At 44.4% G+C, this 19,735-nt stretch overlaps 5 protein-coding genes across 5 annotated transcripts; 1 reads left to right on the top strand and 4 right to left on the bottom strand. All coding sequences in view use genetic code 12, as the record gives it.

The window, feature by feature from the left end:
- Window positions 1-605: 605 nt before the first annotated feature.
- Window positions 606-2,015, bottom strand: LODBEIA_P32310 (uncharacterized protein; the record flags this gene model as incomplete). Its single annotated transcript, XM_066973319.1, has 1 exon — window positions 606-2,015. The coding sequence occupies one exon, from the start codon at window positions 2,013-2,015 to the stop codon at window positions 606-608; it is 1,410 nt and encodes a 469-aa protein (XP_066830169.1).
- Window positions 2,016-9,934: 7,919 nt separating this feature from the next.
- LODBEIA_P32300 (uncharacterized protein) lies at window positions 9,935-11,587 on the bottom strand (the record flags this gene model as incomplete). Its single annotated transcript, XM_066973318.1, has 1 exon — window positions 9,935-11,587. One exon carries the CDS (start codon window positions 11,585-11,587, stop codon window positions 9,935-9,937), a length of 1,653 nt encoding a protein of 550 aa, XP_066830168.1.
- A 221-nt stretch (window positions 11,588-11,808) lies between these two features.
- On the bottom strand, window positions 11,809-12,600 carry LODBEIA_P32290 (uncharacterized protein; the record flags this gene model as incomplete). The annotated part of the gene is made up of 1 exon (XM_066973316.1): window positions 11,809-12,600. The coding sequence occupies one exon, from the start codon at window positions 12,598-12,600 to the stop codon at window positions 11,809-11,811; it is 792 nt and encodes a 263-aa protein (XP_066830167.1).
- A 191-nt stretch (window positions 12,601-12,791) lies between these two features.
- LODBEIA_P32280 (uncharacterized protein) lies at window positions 12,792-13,640 on the top strand (the record flags this gene model as incomplete). The annotated part of the gene is made up of 2 exons (XM_066973315.1): window positions 12,792-12,844; window positions 12,938-13,640. 2 exons carry the CDS (start codon window positions 12,792-12,794, stop codon window positions 13,638-13,640), a joined length of 756 nt encoding a protein of 251 aa, XP_066830166.1.
- A 33-nt stretch (window positions 13,641-13,673) lies between these two features.
- On the bottom strand, window positions 13,674-19,498 carry LODBEIA_P32270 (uncharacterized protein; the record flags this gene model as incomplete). Its single annotated transcript, XM_066973314.1, has 2 exons — window positions 13,674-19,403; window positions 19,496-19,498. The coding sequence occupies 2 exons, from the start codon at window positions 19,496-19,498 to the stop codon at window positions 13,674-13,676; spliced, it is 5,733 nt and encodes a 1,910-aa protein (XP_066830165.1).
- Between the last annotated feature and the right edge of the window lie 237 nt (window positions 19,499-19,735).

The raw sequence follows: 19,735 nt of genomic DNA, 5'->3' as shown, positions 1-19,735 counted from the left end.
AAGAAACAAAAAAAAAGTTCAAAATTACTACCAAAGAGTGAGAGCCACGGGAGGCCAAATATCAGTACACTACAGACAACACACACACCATTCACAGCCGGTTCTAGAGGTTAAGTGTAGCAGTGCAGTATTCGACTCGACTCTGCTCTACTCGACTCTCGAGGGGGTTAACATATCAGCTTATGAAAACGACACTATTACTCTCTTTTTTTTAGAGGATTCCGCTTGACAACGAAAAACTGGTCTCATGAATAAAAGGGGGGGCATATATTATTGGGTGTAAATCTATATAATACAAAACAGAACTTTTTGTTTTAAAATGAGCTTGAATAGTTTTGGCTAAAAAAAAAAGGCAGGCCTGGGGCTTTTTTTTTTTTTTGGCAAGAAAGAAAATGTGGGTTTGTTCATCAAAGACAGCGTGGTCGAGTCATCCAACCAAAGCCGTATTGTCACGGGCACCGTGCCAGTTGTGCGTTATTATGGCTGTGTTTGCAAAGGTGGTGAATTTTTGAGTTTTCGTTTTTTTTTTTTGGTTTTTTCGCGGCCACCACAACAACCAAACAAACAAAACAAAAGCAAGGTTCATTTTTTCAACTGGTCAGCTTTTAATTCGGATGGTTATGCTGCTGCGGTGTTTGAGTTACTGACTGGGAGTGCTGCTGAGGCAGATGTTGTTGTCCGTACTGCAGCACTTGGTTCAACGACTGGTAGTAGCCTTGTTGCAAATGAGACTGTGGTGCTGAGGAAGTCTGATAGTATTGTCCTTGGGAAATGCCCGTGTTAGCGGGCGCAGCAGCTCTCTGCTGGGCGCTTCCAGGAGCAGCAGCAGCAGCAGCAACACCACCAGCGGCAGCGTTACTTGGTTGGAGCCCAGGATAGTACAAGTTCCCACTGGTTGACGGCTGCTGAGGCAAATGGTTACCATAGCTATCGGTGTTGATTGCGCCGGGTCGGATATTCGGAGGCGCATAGCCATACCAGTAGTTTCCTGCACTGTAATCTCCGCTTGAAGGGCCAAGATACTGCGATTGTTGTTGCTGTTGCTGTTGCTGTTGTAGCTGTTGTTGCAATTGGCCCGATCCCAGTGTGTAGGCCAGTACATGCGGCTGTGGTTGTTGTTGCTGTAGCTGCGGTTGTTGTTGTTGTTGTTGGTGCTGTTGATGTTGTTGATGTTGTAATTGGTGCTGCTGGTGTTGCTGGTGCTGTTGATAAGTTTGCTGCTGTTGGTGTAGCAGTGGGGATTTGTTTGTATAGGAGATTTCCCCTTTCTCATCTTTGCTCATGCTCGTGTTTGGATTGCCGCCTGCCGCCTGAAAGTCTGCTTTCGATTTGCGGTGGCCATGCTTCTTGGTGACGATATGGGTATTCAAGTGGTTCAAAGACCCGTAGCTCTTCAGGCAACCAGGATACGAGCATGGGTATTTTCTCACAATTTGGTTATACCTCCTTCTAAACCGGCGACCTCTTTTGGCGTCCCCGACACCAACACCGACCCCAACACCGTGGTCCAATTCCGAAGGGGGAACGGTTGAGGTCGAGTTGGTCGAGGTTGTGGCTGCATTCGATGACAGGTACTGATATCGGATCCCCGAGTTTGGTGTTGCTGCTGCTGCTGCTGCCGCTGCCGCGCCCGATTGATACTGCGCGCTATTGTACTGAGACATGGGCGCATAAGCATTGAGCGGTTGCGACAACGTTTGTCGCTGCTGAAAGGCATCGTAGCTTGGCTGCTGGTAAGAAAAATACATGGAATTCTGGCTAGAAGAAGGAAAATCATAAGTTTGTTGTTGTTGTTGTTGAGGCTGCAGCAAGTGCAGTATATTTTGTGCGTGAATGTGCGATTGTTTCTGCGAATCCATTTGGTCTGGTTTCATGGTGGAACCTAAAGGTGGTAATAACGTCTTGTTATCTAAAACAGTTGGCATGCTTCCGATCAGATTATTGGAAATGGGTCTGACTTTGCTATCTCTATAATGATCTTGTTCGTTAGGCAACTTGTCACTCTCTGATGCCATACTCTGTTTTAAATTTTTTTTTAAAAAAAAAATTAAATTCCCCAATAAAGGAGTTGGTGTGTGTGTGTGGAGGGGGGGGGGGGGGGATAAAAATCTATAACTTTGAGATACTCTGGTTCTAGTTGCACAATCCCTAGTTAAAAGCAGTGTCTTTGAATATTTATGAAAGAAAACTTTATCAGCTAAGGTTGTATTTGGTCCTGAAAAATATGACTTGTTGCTGAATATATTGCATTAAATCCAAGGTAAATCCTGATTTTTTTTTCTCGAGGTGATTGTTTTAAAGGATGTGAAAAACGATTGAATAGGAGAATTTCCAGAACAATAGCGGTGCTTTTTAGTTGAGAAGCCGGGATAATGAATAGTGCAAATGAATAGATTAGACTCTAGTAGGATCTGTGAGTAGCTGGAGCACTAGACTTACTCAATAAATGCGTGAATGGATCTGAAAAATGGAGTGAGGATTCAGATCTCCTGTCTATTGTGGAAAAAGGATCTTGATCTTTTTGTTTTAATAATTTTCTATTTTTTCTGTCTCTCGCTTTCTCTCCTGAAAAAATTAATTTTTCAAACGGAGGAGGTGGATTGAGGAGGGACCCGTGCTGCTTGAATCGAGTTTGATCGAGATGGGATGGCCTTATTCTGAGCTCAAGATTCGTGTTTTTTTTGGGTGTTGTTGCAATCGGTTGGCAGTCGGAGTCTCTTTTGTCAACTTTTTTTGCAATCGTCCTTTTGGTTTTGTTCTTGATGCCGTTGATAATATCGATGATGTATTATATATCTGATGATGTTGATTATTATTATTATTAAGATTTCGCTTAAATCGTTTTTCTAGCTTGAAATCCAAAGACTAAGGGGGGGCCCGGTTCAAACTTTGACTGTTGGTGCTTAAATTCTATAGTTTAAAAAAAAAAGCTTAGAAAAGGCACTTTTCCAGGATTTTCACTTTGCAAATGCTATTTTGGATTTGTATTGCTAGTCTTGCTTTCTTTCCTTTTGCAAGTAACGTGATCTGGTGTTTTCAGATTTGTTATCAGATTTTTTTTTTGTATATGAAACCTGCTTGTCAAGATCTTTCTCTCTTATGTAGAGTGACTATTTCTGTTGAGTGGTTTTTTTTTGCTTTGCTCGTCGCTTTTTTCAAAGGCGTGTGCGCTTCGCTTGGAGATCGATATTTGGTTTGGTTTTATATGCGTGTATGTTTGTGGGTATCTCCTGCAAGTGTGAAAGGTGGTGGGTTGACGTAGCTAGATCGTATATGCGGGGCTTCTTGTGTATGTCAAGGAGTCGATATCACCTGCTACTGGACTGGATTTGGATGGGATTGTGGGTGAAGAAGAACAAAGGAAAAAAAGGTTGCGCTGTGCGTTTGGAGTTGACGACAGACGTACGTTTCGCGCAGAGCTGGGGACTAGCAGTATTGGTGGCGGTGGTGGCAGTGGTGATGCTGGTGCTGGTGACGTGCGCGTATCTCTTTCTGGTATCTTTTTCAGAATTCGATTTGATATTTTTGTTTCGCCGTTCGTTTGTTGTGTCAAATGTATAGCGTGATTTGCGAAGAAGATGCAAGCTCGTTCGGGGTTAATTGTAGCTAGCCAATGGTGTTGGATGGCGGGAATCGACAATCTCAGCAGTTGTATCCTTTTGCTTTTGTTTAAAGCATTTGTTGTAAAAATGAAGGTTTGGATAAAACCAATTGCCCAGCGAACCCACACAATCACAATCAAGTTGATTTTTTTTTTTAAAAAAAAAAAAGAACAAAAAAAGTAGCAATCGTCGTCTCTTCCCTTGACTGAAGAAGAAGAAGGAGAAGAAGAAGAAATAGAAGAAGTGGTGGTGCTACAAGCAAATGTGATAAAACTGGAAGAATATATTCAATGGGGATTCCAAATGTGTTTTATAGATGTCTTTTTTTTTTTAGTCTTCCTCGCGGTTTTAGCAGAGGAGGTGAGATGTCCAATATCTAATTTGATGATCAACTAATTGCTAAACCGATTACCATTTAGATTCTCTCTAAACCCATCCATACATGATGCTCTTCAGCTGTTTGGGCTTTTGAATACTATTTTTTTTCTTTTTTAATTTTGCCTTGTCCTCTGCCCGAACTGCTAAACTGCTAGACTGCTAAACTGGCAAGCTGCTTGACGGTTCTCTTTCTTCTTTTTTTGGTTCATCTTTGCTGTAGAAGTTTAACTGCCATACTAAGTAAGTTGCAGTGCGTCCATCTGCAACTCAATGGCCTTTCTTTTTCATTCCTTTCTTGCTAATCCGCTTTTTTCTGGTTTAACTCCAGCTACAGCACTAATGCAGCCGGTGCTGAGTCTCCAGACATAGCTCGCGTTAAACGCTGGGATGTTCAAGTGGTCACTGCCCATACTGCCAAACCAAACCAAACAGCGCCAAATGGAGTCAAACCCACTCAATCAGCACAGCGCATTTCCATCGAGTTGGTCAAGAAAAATCCCACGATGAACAAAAAACCGAAACGCCAAAAAAGAAAAAAAAAAAAAAAAAAGAGAAAGGAAAAAAAAACATACTCCCGGTGCTGATGACGGCACCCTACTCACAAAAGTTTAACTCTCCTCAACCACAACCGCAATATCTTCATCCCAGACCGAGCACGCCCGGAAAAGAGGCAGATGCAACAGAAGAAGGGGAAGAACCCTCTTTTCCTGCTCCGAGGAAGAAAAGAAAAAAAAAAAAAAAGAGGGGCGATTAGTTGAGAAACTGTTTGCTTGAGCAAGGAGATAGGTTAATTTCTTTTCCCTACAGCGTGTGACATTTCTCCTACCATGCCACTAGAGGCAATCAGAGAAAAAAAACTGCCTCGTCTTGCCTGATGTAGCATGTGTTCCGGTATACAGAACCGAAAGCGGATGGCAAAAGAGGAAAAGACTCGAGAAGCGAGGAGGCCAGCGGGGCTGGGTTAGACACGCATGTTGGTGGCGTGGCTCCAGCTAGAGCTGGAAACTGTAGTTCTGGCTGTTGGAGGAACCTCAACCCCTCGAGGTCATTTACCTGCTGCTGGAGAGGGTCGGTTTCAGCTCGCGCAATCTTATTTTGGTTCTTGGTTTAAACGCTGGCGTTAAAGACCAAATAGGATTAGTTCACTTCCGCTGCATGTCGCATTTTGCACCGCAGACACCCGCCGAGGCACACACCGAGACGCCGCGGTGTAGTCCTTTCTCTTCTACCCTCAGCCGATTCCCACCGTTCTTTTTTTTCTATTATTTTCTCTCGCCAAGTGGGGTTCTGTTTTGCTTAAGTGGCTTTCACTTTCAATCCCATTTCCTTCAAATCTACACACACAACCGGCAAAGGTTCCAAGTTGATTCCGGTGGCGACGATTGAGCTTGTTTTCACACTGCGATATATTCCGGATTCGTCTACTACGAGCACTGTGTCCCCCCAATTTTAAACTCCGTTTTTGTTTTTTTTTTTTTGATCTACAATTTAGACTGGCTCGAGCCAAAACCCAAGTTTTCTGGGATCCAGGCATGGTTATTGTTTAGGGATATCCATTTTTTTTTTTACGCGCATCACCTTGCAGGCCATAACCATCGCGCACATGCACAGAAACCGCCGAATCCCCAAACTCCCGAACCTGCAATCTGTTCTTTGAGGATGGAGGTTGCCATGATGTAGCGATATGTCTCAGTTCAGTGCGCTTTGCTTCACTGAACAATGTTTCTAGCAGCAGGAGAAGACCCCAGTCCAAATACTTGCGAAAGACTGTATCCAATAAAGGGGGGTTGACAAGTTTTGCTTCTATTTTTTTTTAATCCCATTATTAATCATCAATTTGAAAATTAGTGAAATGGATCTAAAAAATTTGTAGCTAGAAGACAGCTATTGGCCACTGATCATGAGTTTTAGAGGATGCTGAGCGTAAGCTGAGAATGGAGTGTTTAGTTTGGGCTTCTTTTTTGGTTCATCTTTTTAGTTACATCCCGACTAAAAACATCGCAATCACGAAGAACGGAAAGAATAGCCTGGAATGTGTTTCAACGCTGGAGAGACCCACCTCCTTTCCCCGTGATTCCCTTATCTTCCTTTCCCTCACACTCTCACACTCTCCCATTTTTAGACTAGAGGAAGAGAGAATGACTCCTTGGTGGAGTCGGAGGTGTGTGAATGGTTCAAATGAACCTAGTCTAGATGCGGATCCTCTTGTTTTGTTTTGTCCTGTTCTCAACCTGAGGAACAACCAGGTCGGTCCAATTTTTTTGTCTTCGTTCATTTTGCATCTGACTAAGTGGTGCCAAAAACAATCTAACTGGAATAAACTGGAATAAACTGGACTAGTGTCACGGTGGCCTTGGACCATTCCCCCCCTCTCGCCTCTCACTCACCATTCCCCAGACTCTCACCGCAGCTAGCGCAACGTCTAGTATGAATTAAACCTGTCGTCGTTTGCGAGGCTAGCGAAAAAGGTTTAAGCCAAACCAAATAAAGAGATGATAGGACCTAAACTTGATCTTTTTGGGCACTGCCAGAGTATATTATTATTTTTTTTCACTTTTTGGACACTGTTCGTTTATATCGAACCAATGGTTTGGACTAGGGACCCACCATGTTAAAATATTTATCTATTTTCCTGGTTGAGACAGGAGGATGTGGATTTTTTTTTTTTTAGAACTTGGTCTAGTGGAACTATCAATAGACTGGCTCTTCACTTTTTCTAAAAAATACAACAAGTTCGTTTATCCTGGCCTGGAACAAAGCCCACTTGAGCCCATTTAGTGACGGCAGGAGGAGGGGTCTAAAAAATAGAAAAGATAGAAAAGATTGCAAATGGACGATGTTGATGGTTGTTTGAAGGCATGGGCACGAAGCCCCAGAAATACGAAATGTCTGGTTTTACCGCGTCCTGTTGAATCCACCGTGTTGGCAGAACCAGCAGTAACGGTACTACTAGACATTGCAACGCTTCCACTGTGAGGGCGGGGGGGTTGAAGGTTTAAAGTGTGGGTTCGTGGGGGTGAGTTTGAATCAAGACCAACGGCAGTGAAAACGTGCTGTGCAAAGTGTTCTGCTAGTTTGTTTCCTGTTCGAGCAACACGAGAGGCAGGGATCCAAGTCGAATTCCGAAACAAAGACACACCCACACAATAGCATCGCACGGCACATGAACCCACCCGAAGCCCAGTGGGGAGTAAGCTGGCGGTGGGAAAGGTCCAAAATGACGCCATCTGCTGCTAGGCAAGAATTAACGAAGGGGTGAAATTTGTTTGTTGTTGTTCTCTGGTGCACTTGCGAGGGGAGAAAGAAGCACATGCGATACACACACACACACGCACACCCACGGTTGGTTGACGGGACTCTTGTTTTCTTTCACTTAGTTGGCAGGATGGAATTCCTGGTTTTTTAGAGTTTAGTTGTGTTTTGGGTTTTTGGTTGATGCTGCCGCCGTTTAGGCTTTTTAGGGAGGATTTAGTGCCCACCCCCCAAAAACCAAAAATAAAATTTAATTAAATTAAAAAAGATCAACACGCCAATTCATTTTTCGCAATCGATACAATCGATACAATCGATACAATAGCCCTTGCTCTTATCATATTTTTTTTATTGTTATCTTGCAAGAGTTGCCAATGTATCAGTAGTTATGCAGACGCATTGCGAGGGGGAAGTACGATGAGGGTGAGATGAAATATTTTATCTCTATGCAGTCGAAACCCTTAGATTACAGCTTCCCTTTCGGTTGTGACTTCTCTCTGACTTTCAATCACAAATGTGTCGTGACGGAATCTCATTGGGGATCAGCATCCGTAATCAAACAGGGAGAAATTGTCAACGGGAGAGGGGGCCCCGCTTGGCGCCGCGGCTTTGACTATACCCACTTATATTCCCCCAAGCTTAAGCCGTGGCCATAGCCACCACTAAGTCCCCAAGTTAGTTTACAACATACGAGATCTAATTGCGCTGCTATCTTGAGGTTGCGCTATGTTACGAACATGGTGTTTTTTCCAACAGCTACGGCGCTGTTTTCGCAAGTGGGTGGTTATGCTGGATGAAGCCGTGGTAAACTAATCTAGTCACTTAGCTTGGGATAGACTAGAGCAAATCTAAAAATTTCCAACAAATTTTAAAGTCTCCATAGCACACCGCATTTCCAGAATCTTTTGGCAATGTTTTGGTTCAACTTTGGTCGATTCTAAGCCAGTTCTAAAAAATTAAACCAGGTATTCCTTCTTCATTTGTTACGAGGCTTTAGCAAAGCAAGAAAATGGTTGTTTTTGGAGGTTGAGGGTGTGCTGTTATTGTTTCGCTGATCGCAGTGGAGTGGCAGGAGTGCATGAGTGGAGGAGAAGAAGGAAAGGCCGATAGACACGAAATGCCAAATTGTGAAACCTGACATCTCTTTTTGAACAGGCACTGTGTTTGGTCAACAATAAACTTGTTATTGACCAAACGCAGCGACGCTACTGGGGCTATGATTATCACGGATTCTGCCTTGCTTTCTACAATAACATCCCTTTCTCGCAGGAGTCTTTTTTTTTTTTTTTTGTAAATTTTGCAACCTTTAACTGAAAACTTGATCTAACGAGAGACACACCCACAAGCACGGAGTAAATCAAAACACCTATTTACATTGCCAGACCAGTAGCCTCTCCGACCCGATTTAACCTCGCCGGTTCTAAATCATTCGCATGACACTCGCAACACCATCAATTTTGGCTCTTTTTATTTTCTTCTTTTTTTTTTGCATCTATGGTTATAACAGCTCAAGGTTGCAAAAATCACAAAAATTCATCATTGCCGCCTTAGCCGTTGAACCCTGGGCTGAAACATTTCCACGCAAACCAAAGCTTAACTTTGTTCTTTTCTAAATTCTATTTCTTCTATTCTTTTTTGGTTTTTTCGATACTACCTCGGGGAAGAAAGTGAAGGGTTGAAATTTTAAAGTCTAGCATTGTTAAATTATCGATGATGGGATTAAACTAAAATGGTGGAGTTTATAGCTCTGATAAGGAGACTTCGAAATGGAGGCTTGCGCTATAACACTCCCCCCCCCTTTAAAAAATACTCAACCAAATCAAAAGATTAAAAAGTAATTCGACAGTTCGACAGTCAATTGGATCACTGCATTTGGTACCTCGGTTTCACCATCAATTCCCTTTTCCAGGAACGCGGGGCAATCGAATTCGAAAGTTCATGTTTCACATCTGTCGGAGCAAAAAAAGCAAAAAAACCTTGATTAGACTTATTCGCACATTTCCACAATTCTGCAACGTCAAGAGCTTGCAAAAAAAATCAAAGGGTCCTCTCTTTTGTATTTTGACCCCCCCCCCCCCCTTTACCATCCATTTGCCAACTGTAATTTTTGTTGCGGAAAAGTCGAACAAAAAAAGGAATTGAGAAGTGAGAGGTGAGAGGCAGGGGGGAAGGGAAGGACGTGACGTTTGAAATTAAGCTTTCACACAGGGAATGTAACGGTGCCGAATGTGGTACATGGATGGTATATCATGCATTGCAACATGGATATCCTGGGTTTGGTTATTGGTTGGTTTGGTTGGAGCAAGAGCAATGGCTATGCATTGTAGGAATGGAAATAGAGAACGGATATCTCGATCTGAAGAGAGAATTTGGTAGGGTTCTTTTTTCTTTTCGTTTTAACGGCTTGGGTTACGAGAATAGGAAACACCGGCATGGTCGGGTGCTTGTACGTGCTTAGAATTCGGCATTTTGGAGCATTTCGTCGACTCCCCGGACTCCCCCGAGTCGCAAAATTTCATCCGGGACAAACCCTTTTCTTTCATTTATTGATTGTCAGTGCAATATCGCTTAGTGTTATGAAATACGTCCAGCTAATTCAATGGGACTTTGGTATGTCAAAAGTGGGCTCGCCGTAGCAACGACCACTATGAGCATGATCCATTGAGGAATCAGGAGGTTCCTCAGGTTTGTTAAAAATTGCCTCAGCCCACTTTTTCAAAGACAAAGCCAATGTAGAAACCTACAGCTTCCTTTTCTTCTCCCTCTGCGCCGTACTTTCCGTCGCTCCGCTTCAACCCGTCAATCAAGTTGCGATTGAGTTTGCCAAAATACTTTGGTATTTCCTGGTTGAAAATGTCGATAAAGTTCTTCTTGTACCTTAGGATCAAGTTGTACTCTTCACACAACGACCGTAGCGTTTCAAACGGCACAATGTATTCCGGCACGTTATCAACGGCATCTTTCAACCAGTAGCTGTACTTGTTTCCAAACGGGGGCCGAAACACGCCATCGGGAGACGGCTCCTTGTCAAAGGTGACCGAGTATAGCGAGTTGCCAAATTTGATTTTATTGTTTTGGTCCTTGTGGTATGTCTTGTCCACGATTTTAGACTTGATGAAATCGGAAGAAGGTATAGTACCAATGAATGCGCCGCCAGTTCGCAACGACTTGGCCACGTTTGTCAAGAGCATGCGCACTTTTTCCTCGGTTTCGAACGCGTAATGAAGTGCAAACTGAGTCGAAACTGCATCAACTGGGAATGCCTGCTCGATTATGCCTGGAAAATTCGGCTCCAAGATATCTGGTATCGCCGTGGTGAAGCAGTCCCCCGTGGCAAAGCAGGCCTCGAAATTGTACCGGTCTGCAGTGCGTGAGCGCGAGTTTGATTTGAAGCGCGCTTTCTGCTTGGAATACCGCTCGTATGCTTCTCGAACAGACAAATCGGAAATGTCAATGCCAATGTACTGGTCAATCTCGATATATTCACACTTGTTCAAATCACCACCTTTGCCGCAGCACAAGTCGAGAACGGAAAACATGGGCGGCGACCCTTCCAGACTGTACTTGGCCCAATTACCTAAAAGCATGTATTTGATGGTATTGTTGAAGTTTCGCAACTTGTAAATGGGCGAGTTGGTCCTCTTGCCCTGTCGTTTCGACTGTTGCGTTCTTTGATTGTAATGTTGACGCACAATGCTGTTGATATCTCGGTTCTCTCTATCCGATATTTTGCTTTGGAAAGTATGGTAATGCTCGGTATTTTTTTGAGCGTGGTTAACCGATGGATTCGCCACGTCCAAGTGCAAATACGGACTAACGTTGACCTCCTCGTTCGAGTCCTGCTCTCGCTGCTCTCGCTGCTCTCCTTCTTCTCGTTGTTCCTCTTCTTTTCGTTGACCACGCCTGGGATCATCGCTGGTGCCTGCGACGTTGCTGTTGCCATCACCATCGTTATGGTCTCGCGCCGCCAACAAAGTTTGCTCCGAATGCTCTCGACTTCGTTTGACTCTGTTCATCCGCGCATCGGCCGAGGGCTCGGCGCCTCCATATTTCAGATACGCAGACGAGTTGCTCGCTCTGGCCGCCGGTGGTGGCGGTGCTCTTGCTGCATCTTTTTCCTCGGTCTTGCCCGAGAGCGAGGCGTACTTTTCATACTTGAGCTCCTTATTGTCGCCCTTCTTCATCCAAGCAGGCACGTTTTCCTTGACGTTGCTGTATATCGACGCCGGCCCAGACTCCAGCGAGTTGGCCTTTTTGCCCGAAAAGTCGTAGAGAGACGCCTCTAACCGACGTCTCTTTAGCTCGTTTTCATCTTGACTACCCTTCTTCTGCGGTATATATGTGTCTTCTGACATTTTGCCGCAAATGGAGATGTCCTTGTTATCGAAAAGTGTGTTGACCAAGCTTGATTTTTGCTTCCGTCCATTTTTTTTTTCATGCGGCGCTGGCGGTGCATTTTTGCACCAAGCGGTCGAAGTCGACTCCATATTTTCTGTTTTCACTCATACGAAACATACCTAACATGAACAAGATGTTTATAAGATATAAATAGTATGTAAATGTAGTTTCTAAACGTCTATAACTTGCCCGTAAGCCTTCTGCTAAACAACTCCGCGACTGGCTTGACAAATGCCTTCTGGTTCGGCACGAGATGGGCTCCTTCGTGGGAGAATACATGGACTTTTTCCTCTGGATACAACATCGAGACATGTTTGGACCGGATTGGCGGCACGACGCTGTCATTGTCTCCGTAGACGAGAACGACTTCGGTGTCAAAGTGGTCCCTGTCTGCAACTTCATAGTATTGTTTGGCATTTGGAGCTAGTTCAACCTGGGCCGCATACTCGGCCACATCCGTCAACTCGTGGAGCCGCTCCACATTCTCTCGGGAGAAGTTTCCATCGCGGGGTACCACAAGGCAAAAGCCCGATACAAACATGCTGATCTTAAAGTCCGGGTGCTGGGGCAACAATCGCCTCAACGAGTTTGTAATCATGATCGCCATAGCGGCGCCTTGAGAAAACCCAATGATACCATCGTAGGGCCCATTGTTACGAATGTGGTCAACTACAAACTCGATTGATTCCTCGAGGCCGGTATCCTGGCCAGGGGCGAGATGGTCATACCATCTGCAGTTGTTCCCGCCCGCGACTAGTCTGTCCCATACCTTATCTGCCTCCTCGTCCGTCGGCCCAAGCTGGAACTCAAGCTCGTGTCTCGAGGGTATAGGATGGCAGGGACTCAAAAAATCGAGCTCCATGTTGAGCTGCTTCGTCAAGGTTTTCCTCAACCCCGACGCTTTTCTCGCAAGTGTAGCCCCGCTTTGCAAATACCCCGGGAGGCACAAGATCTTTGAGACGCCTGGCATTAGTTTAAAGGTTATGTATACTGGGGAAACAAGAAGGAAAACTGAAGATCATTTGAATGCCAATTACTTTCTGTCTTTTTCTTTCCGTGGGAAGCTTATCGCATGGAAAAAAAAATGAAAATCGGCATCCCCCCACCGAATACCCGTCGGCTAAGCTTCCATCACCCGCTAAGGTCCCAGTACCCCTGCCTATGATTGAACTTGATCAATTCTTTGCAGACATCAGCGACGAAATTGCCAAGGAGTAAGTGTATCAAAAGAAAGGAATTGTGGACGACGACGATGGAGAAAATTCCATTTTGGATCTGAAACATTTCAACTAACATTTGCCTTCCAGTGTCAGCGATAGGGCGTCATTGCAAGATCTCGAGCATAGATTCGACTTGTCGCTCATCCCGTACCATTCGAAAATCAATTCATGGACGTCTACAATTCCAACCGAGCTCAACGATGTATTCAAAGAGACGTTCAATTTTGAGGAGGAGCTAAAGACGAACCTCGCCAAGTTCAACACGGAGTTGTCCGGGTTGGAATGCAAGTCGAGCCAAAGGGAGAGTTTGTCCAACAAGTTTGTTCAGGATTCGATATTTGTTGTTCTCTCCAACCGCTATTTCTGGGTGCTTGCCATGGCGTACACTACTGCGCCAATCACGATCCATGTGGTGACGAGTGGCGACAATTGCGGCATTGTGGCGACTCCCAAGGAGATATTCTCCGCCTTGGGCGTGAACGACATCAACTATCAGTCGTATTTGCTTGCTCTTTTGAAGTTGACAGATGTACTAGTTGACTACACTACAGCCACCGTGATTAACCAGTCCATTGGCTCGGAAAACTCAGCATCGCCAAATTACACGTTGGGACTCATCAATCTGAACATTGTGTCCAAGTTGCAAAACGGCTTCCTGCTCTTGGACTTGAAAAATGATGCGCTCAGAAAGAGGTACGACGGTTTGAAATACAGCTCGCAAAAACTAAATAAGATTGTTTACGATTTGTCGCTTCGAAATTTGATCACCACCACAGCAGACATTCTATAAAAATAAAAAAAAAACCCCTGATGGTACTAATCATCAGCTACTTTTTTTGCGTTTTTTGATGGTGATAGGGTCCAGGTCCTGCTCTTCGTCGGAATCGCTAATGATGATAGTTATGTGGTCACCGGTCAGATTAAATGCCGAGGTTCGACAAGCAGGTCGTTCAGCAATTGTCTCTGAGCTTCTTTTCCTGCTGTTCTCCTTTGTCGAGTCGGACTCGCGTCCACTTGGTTCGTTGCCTTCCACTTTGTTTAGTGGCAACTCATCACCGTTTAATTGCCCCTCTTTGGCAATGGCTTCCCCTGTATTCTCGTTCTGATTCTCGTTCTGATTCTCTGCGTCGATGAGTTCCGACACCTTCAAGGACTCCAGATCGTTAGATCCCGTGTTCTCGGCCAGCTTGAGCTCATTCGACTTCTTGTCTAGTGTTTGGACTTCCTCTTTGTCTTTGTCTTTGTCTTTGTCTTTGTCTTTGTGATCTTCATCTTTGTCATTTTCATCTTTGTCATCATTGTCCACGATGTTTGTTGGTGGTGTTTGTGCAACAACCTCACGGTCCGCTGCCACAGACTCGTTGGGTGGAGTCAGGGGCAGCTCATGGGCAACACTGGCCAAACATGTTTCATCATTTTCATCTTCCAACAGTTCCGGGAATTTTTCCGAATCTCCCCCGTTTTGCTCCGTAGTAGAGTTTTGTTCCAACAAGAGCTGCTCCAAAATATGATTGTAGATTTCAGGATCGTTTTTAATCATCTCCTCCACATCTCTTCGAGAATGTTTCACTATTTCCGTCGTAAATGGAAATATGTCTTTCCTGGCTATTTTCCGCTTTGGATTTGGCGAAGCGAGCGTCGCCTGGAAATGATTGCCTTTGTTAAAGTGCTCATAAATCTTGAAAAACATGCTTATCACCGTGTCATCGATTAAAGAAGTGGGGCCGTATCCGTTGTTGAGTTTCCTCATATCGTTCAAGGCAAACAAAAGACACAAATGGAACTCCAACTCCTTGGGTACGCCTGATTTTTGAAGTGTTTCCAACATTGATCTCGTATTTGAGGAAAATGTCAGAAAGGGCAAGCCGTTGATGTATCCGTCAGTGAATGCAAAAGAGTCTCCAAGGCCAAATGCACTTCTTATGAGCTTGCTCGTCAACGAGCACAACAATTCCCATGCATTGTATAAATTAACCATTATCGAGCTCGATCTCCTTAGTTTCGGCATCATCATGATCAAGCTGTTGACATCTCTCTTGCGGTCCAACAATTCAATGTAGAACCTGATGTATTGATAAGTGTAGATAAAGTGTTTTCCTGGCCTTTCGAATTCAGGTTTCCAAATCAGCACGAGCTGCTTATTAGTGGACTTTAGGGATATAAAATCGGACATAATCTTCATAGCCCCGTCAATGTCACCTTTCTCTTCAAACAAAACACGCGAAAGTTTAAACTTTGCTTTATGCTGCCAATTCTTTCGATCTGCAGCGTCCACCTGGTGGAGCGCAGTAACAATTATGCCAATAAAATCGTCATGATCAATATCACCATCATCTTTGAAAGATGCGGCAAAGTTATCAAGATGAAGTATGGGATTCTTTCTCAAATACTTGTACGCTGCAGCAGTACTGAGCTGCCTGCTCTTGACATACTTCAAGCACAAAGATATCATGCAGTAGTGGGGCTCGATGATTGTCTCGGGCACCTTGAGCAGCGCGGCAACCTTGCACGATTTGTTCATCGTCTCGAGCACCAACTTTGGCGAGTCGCCCGATTTCCGCTGCACTTTCGAAAGATAGTAGTAGTCGGTCCACAGTTTTTCCCCGGATTTGAGGGCTAGATGGAAGGACTGCTTGGCAATCCTGAGGCAAAACAGTTTTGACGACGCGGGGCTTTCGGCTGCGTTTGAGAATGAGGCCCCCGATGGACCGTTGATGAACCTGGGCTGGCACTGGACTCTAAAGGCAAGCATGTCCATCGGTGGCATGATTGCTCCAAATAGCGCTTTCGCGAATGAGGACATGAGCATGGCAACTATCGGCTTCAATTTCTGTTGATTGGCATCTTCCTGGATGCAGTTGATCGCCATGAGGTAGCATATCAAGGACTTGCGCTGCAAGTTTGCCGTGCCTATTTTCCTGTCAAAAACTGTCAACTTGTCTGACGTCCAAATCAAGTCATCCTCCACCAAATAGCCGTACGCTTGCGCCATAAGAAGCCAGCTCTCCAACCTGTTGCTTCCATAAATCAAGTCATACGTGAACAACGAGATGGCGTTTTCAATTTCAACGGCTCGGCCTTGCATGTTCTTTTTGCGCAATTTGTACGACGAAAAGATCAAAAGTCCCTGCAAGTAATAGAGTCCACTCGCGGCTATTTTGGACTCTGTTTCGTCAAGGTCAATTTGGACTAGACCGTAAAAGGCATTACGTATAAACCTTGGGGTGAGACGAGTAGTGTCCAAAAAATGCTCCATGCACGCCTTGTTTCGATTGAGGATGTGATCTTTCTCAAAATCGGGGTCTCCAATCACTTCGTACATTTCTTCAATGAGAATCTTCATGTCCTGTTTGGGCGCGTTCTTGACGGTGTTGGTGGCAAAGCATAGAGGCAACACAAACCTGGCCAAATCCTCGCAGCCGGCAACCAGCAAAGTTTCCTTCTCTTGCGTATCATGCTCGAATGGAGTAAAGTCGTCCAATGCAATGGTATAGTGGTACCTGCATTTGATCAACTGGCTAATATCTTTTTCCGCATTCTCTATGTTATTGAGATACTCCTGAGATGCCTTGAGAAATATGCCACCGGCTGAGTCGCAGATTCCACTAGCTCCAAGTTGCGCGTGGAACAATTTTACAGCCTCGTGCAAGATTTGAGGCTCTCGGGATTCTCTGATATTTGCGAGAATTAAAACGGTAGCCTTGAGGAACATCTCCTTGAGCAAATCATAAGCTTGCGCTGATGTTTCACGGATTGAAGTATTGAGCGAGGAGATGCTCGAAGCTTCTTCATGGATTTCAAACAACAAGCAAATCTCAAACAAAGGCTCAATTACATCAAAGGGTATTGATTTTTTTTGCAAACGCCAGTCGTTTTGCTCGAGGATCTCGACGACCAATCTCAAGCCGTGGTTATAAAATCCGACAATCCTGCACATCGAGTCTAGCCTATTAGATGTATCTGCAAGTTGGTACTTTTCACTCTTCATGTAGCTGTTGAAAACACGCAAACTCGCTACAAAAGCATCCACGAATTCGTCGTATAGGCCCGCCAGCTTGTAAAACTGCAACAAGATGTTCCATAAGCTCAAGCTGAGGTCCACCGAATTGGACTGCAAAAAGCTTTTAATCGATAAAATTGCCTCGTCTTTTTCTCGATCCAGATCCATGAGGATGTCCTCCAAGAGTTTTATCGCATTCGTGTTGTCATCCGAGGGTGACGCGAATATAATCTGCGAAAAGATTGCAAGAACGGACACAACCATCAATTGGGTTTTGATATTCTCCGTGGACAACACGGGGAAATTGCTATAGTTGGGGTAGCTTATCTCCAATGAATAAGAGTTAGCTTTCACGCGTTGAAGTAGCTCTTGCAAGGACGCCTTGACGATTCGATCCTCGTTCCAGGAAGTGGTTTGAGACTTTAAAAGAACAATCTTGCACCAGCTAAATCTAGTGTAAAGATGGAACCAGGATTCTGAGTCGTCATCTTTTTCTCTTGCTGTTGTTGAAGCAAGGCCTTCTGTGACAAAGTTTAACCACCGTTGAATCTTGTCATTCAATCTTAGCAAATCTTGGCACATTGCATTTACAGCTGCTTTGTTGATTTTTTTCAACGATAAAAGATCCTTGATTTGGGAGCGCATGTTGATGGAGTCGTCTACCAAGACTTCGCAAACGCTCACGGCGAATGCCATGTCGTCGATTGTGCCCTGAAGTGACTGCAATAGAAAGTGATCAATTTGGTGGATCCAGGCAGCGGCCTTGGAGTACATTTCCGTTGTCCATTTGGAACATAAGTGTAACTGGCTCTTTGATCCAAAGAGATGTTTCAATATCCTCGATTTCAACCCCATATAATCATAGTTTCCTGTAATCACAGAAAGTATGAGTTCATTCTCCTCCACATCGTTCAACTGGGGCAACACCGAGGTCTGGGAGTCTGTTTCCATCTTGTTGCTAAACTTGTTCAAGAGCTCTAGCAACTTTACATTGTCGTTTGAAGATTTTGTATTCACACTAGTGAAGCTTTGAAGGGCCGTTGTATACGACTTTTTCCAGCCGCGCGCCATTTGCAAAAAATCGATGGCATAAGAGCTTTTTGAATCTTCAACTTGTTGGAAATACATTGAAGAAATGTCTCCTATTCTGAATTCACCACCAAGAAGCCCGCTGAGTTTTTTTATGAAGTAATCCAAGCCAGCAAAATGGTGTTTCTCTACAACTATTGCTGAACTCACAGACTCAGCCTCAACTCTTGCAAGACGCTTTGATGCCCGGTGCAATTGCTGCTGCTGCTGCTGCCTCTTTTGTTCGTTAATCTCTGTGAATTGCTGGGGTCCACTCTGCTCTACCTCGATATTTTGAAGCTCTCTTAGTTCTTTTGGCTCCTCTGATTCTTTTTGTTCCTCTGGTTTTTTTTGTTCCTCTGATTCTTTCGATTCTTTTGATTTTTTCGGATCCTCTAGTTTTTCTGATTCTTCTTCATTTTTCTTTGCGTTTGGATCTATGTTAGTTTGTTTCTCGAGCAAGTCCAGCTCCTCAGTTGTGTCTACTATCTGTGGTGACTTTGAAAACGAGGCATCGACAAGAGCTTCAACGTCAATCGTGGTTCTATCAACCGGCAGTTCACTTAGTTGGTACGGATCAAAATGTCGAAGCTTGAGCTTCAGCACATCTTCAATTTTCGTTTCATCCTGCAGTTCTTCCACTACTGCATCCAAGGTCTCCAAGACATCCAACCAAACGAGTGATTTCCCGGCGCTGGTGATTTTTATGTTCAAGGTGTTTTTGAATCCGCGTTGAAGGGCTAGAATTTCAAATTCATTCTTGATTCTCTTGAGTGCCGGATATGCTTGCAATGGTTTTATTGCGGCTCCGTTAGTGTTTTCTCTTTTTGTTTTCGAATAACTGAGCGCTGCCCTCAACTTTTTTAGCCTGACCTTGTCCACTGAATCCAATGGTAATAGGCCCGACAAGTCGTCGCTTTCACTCCTACTGCTTGCCGTGTATTCCAACACGCCTCTTGCTAGCTTCAAGCTGCCAACAAAAGTGAAAACTTGATACAAGATGTCCAAAAGCTTTTCGTCGGCCTCTCCATACAAAAGTGCTATGCAAAAGTCATCGACCATGGTGTAGAAAAGGCTCTTGGATTTTTGTTCCCAGGCGATCTCGGCCTCCGCTGGTGCTTTCGGAACGTCCTCACTCTTCAACATTGTCCAGTACAAGACTCCTCTATTTCGAAACACGAGATACCTCAATGTTTTCACGCTTTGGGATAGCAGCGACAATTGGTCTGTGATGGAGTTGGCGGAGCCATTCTGGAGACCTTTGATACAATCAACCTCCTCGAAATAGTGATTGGCTATAATGTCAATGGCAAAGAGCTCCTCGTACGACTTGTACGCCTGCTCATGGTTCTGCTCTTTTTGCAATCTCAATGCTCTATGGAAAATCTCAAACGCTTGTTCCACTTGCAACTCTCGCGTGTGTTCTTCTTCCAAGTCCCGTTTGGTCGACTGGTCTTCGATTACGTTGAGGGGCCTAAAAGCAGACTATAATTTTTCAAATTCACTTCAGTTAGAAACATGTCACATGGGATGAAAGGAGAAAGAAGGATGGATATAGTGCTTTGATAGTGACATACCATTTATCATTAGTATCTTAAAACTGCAGGGGCATAGTCTTTGGGGTTAAAAGAGGGTTGGTCTCAGACGTGGTTTGCGCATAATGTTTGTTTCATCTCCTAGCTTGAAGAGCGCGCATACATCGCACCGCGCAAGTCTCACGACGTGGTGATTTTTTGAAGACGAGATCGTTATACAGACAACCAAATTCGACGAAAACTATCTACTGGGCCTATATTGAGCGACGAGAGTTGGAAGGG

The sequence above is a fragment of the Lodderomyces beijingensis genome (genome assembly GCF_963989305.1).
Source record: "Lodderomyces beijingensis strain CBS 14171 genome assembly, chromosome: 4".
Taxonomy (NCBI): Eukaryota; Fungi; Ascomycota; class Pichiomycetes; order Serinales; family Debaryomycetaceae; genus Lodderomyces; species Lodderomyces beijingensis.
The sequence above is the reverse complement of the archived record's forward strand: the minus strand, read 5'-3'. Positions and strand labels throughout refer to the sequence as shown.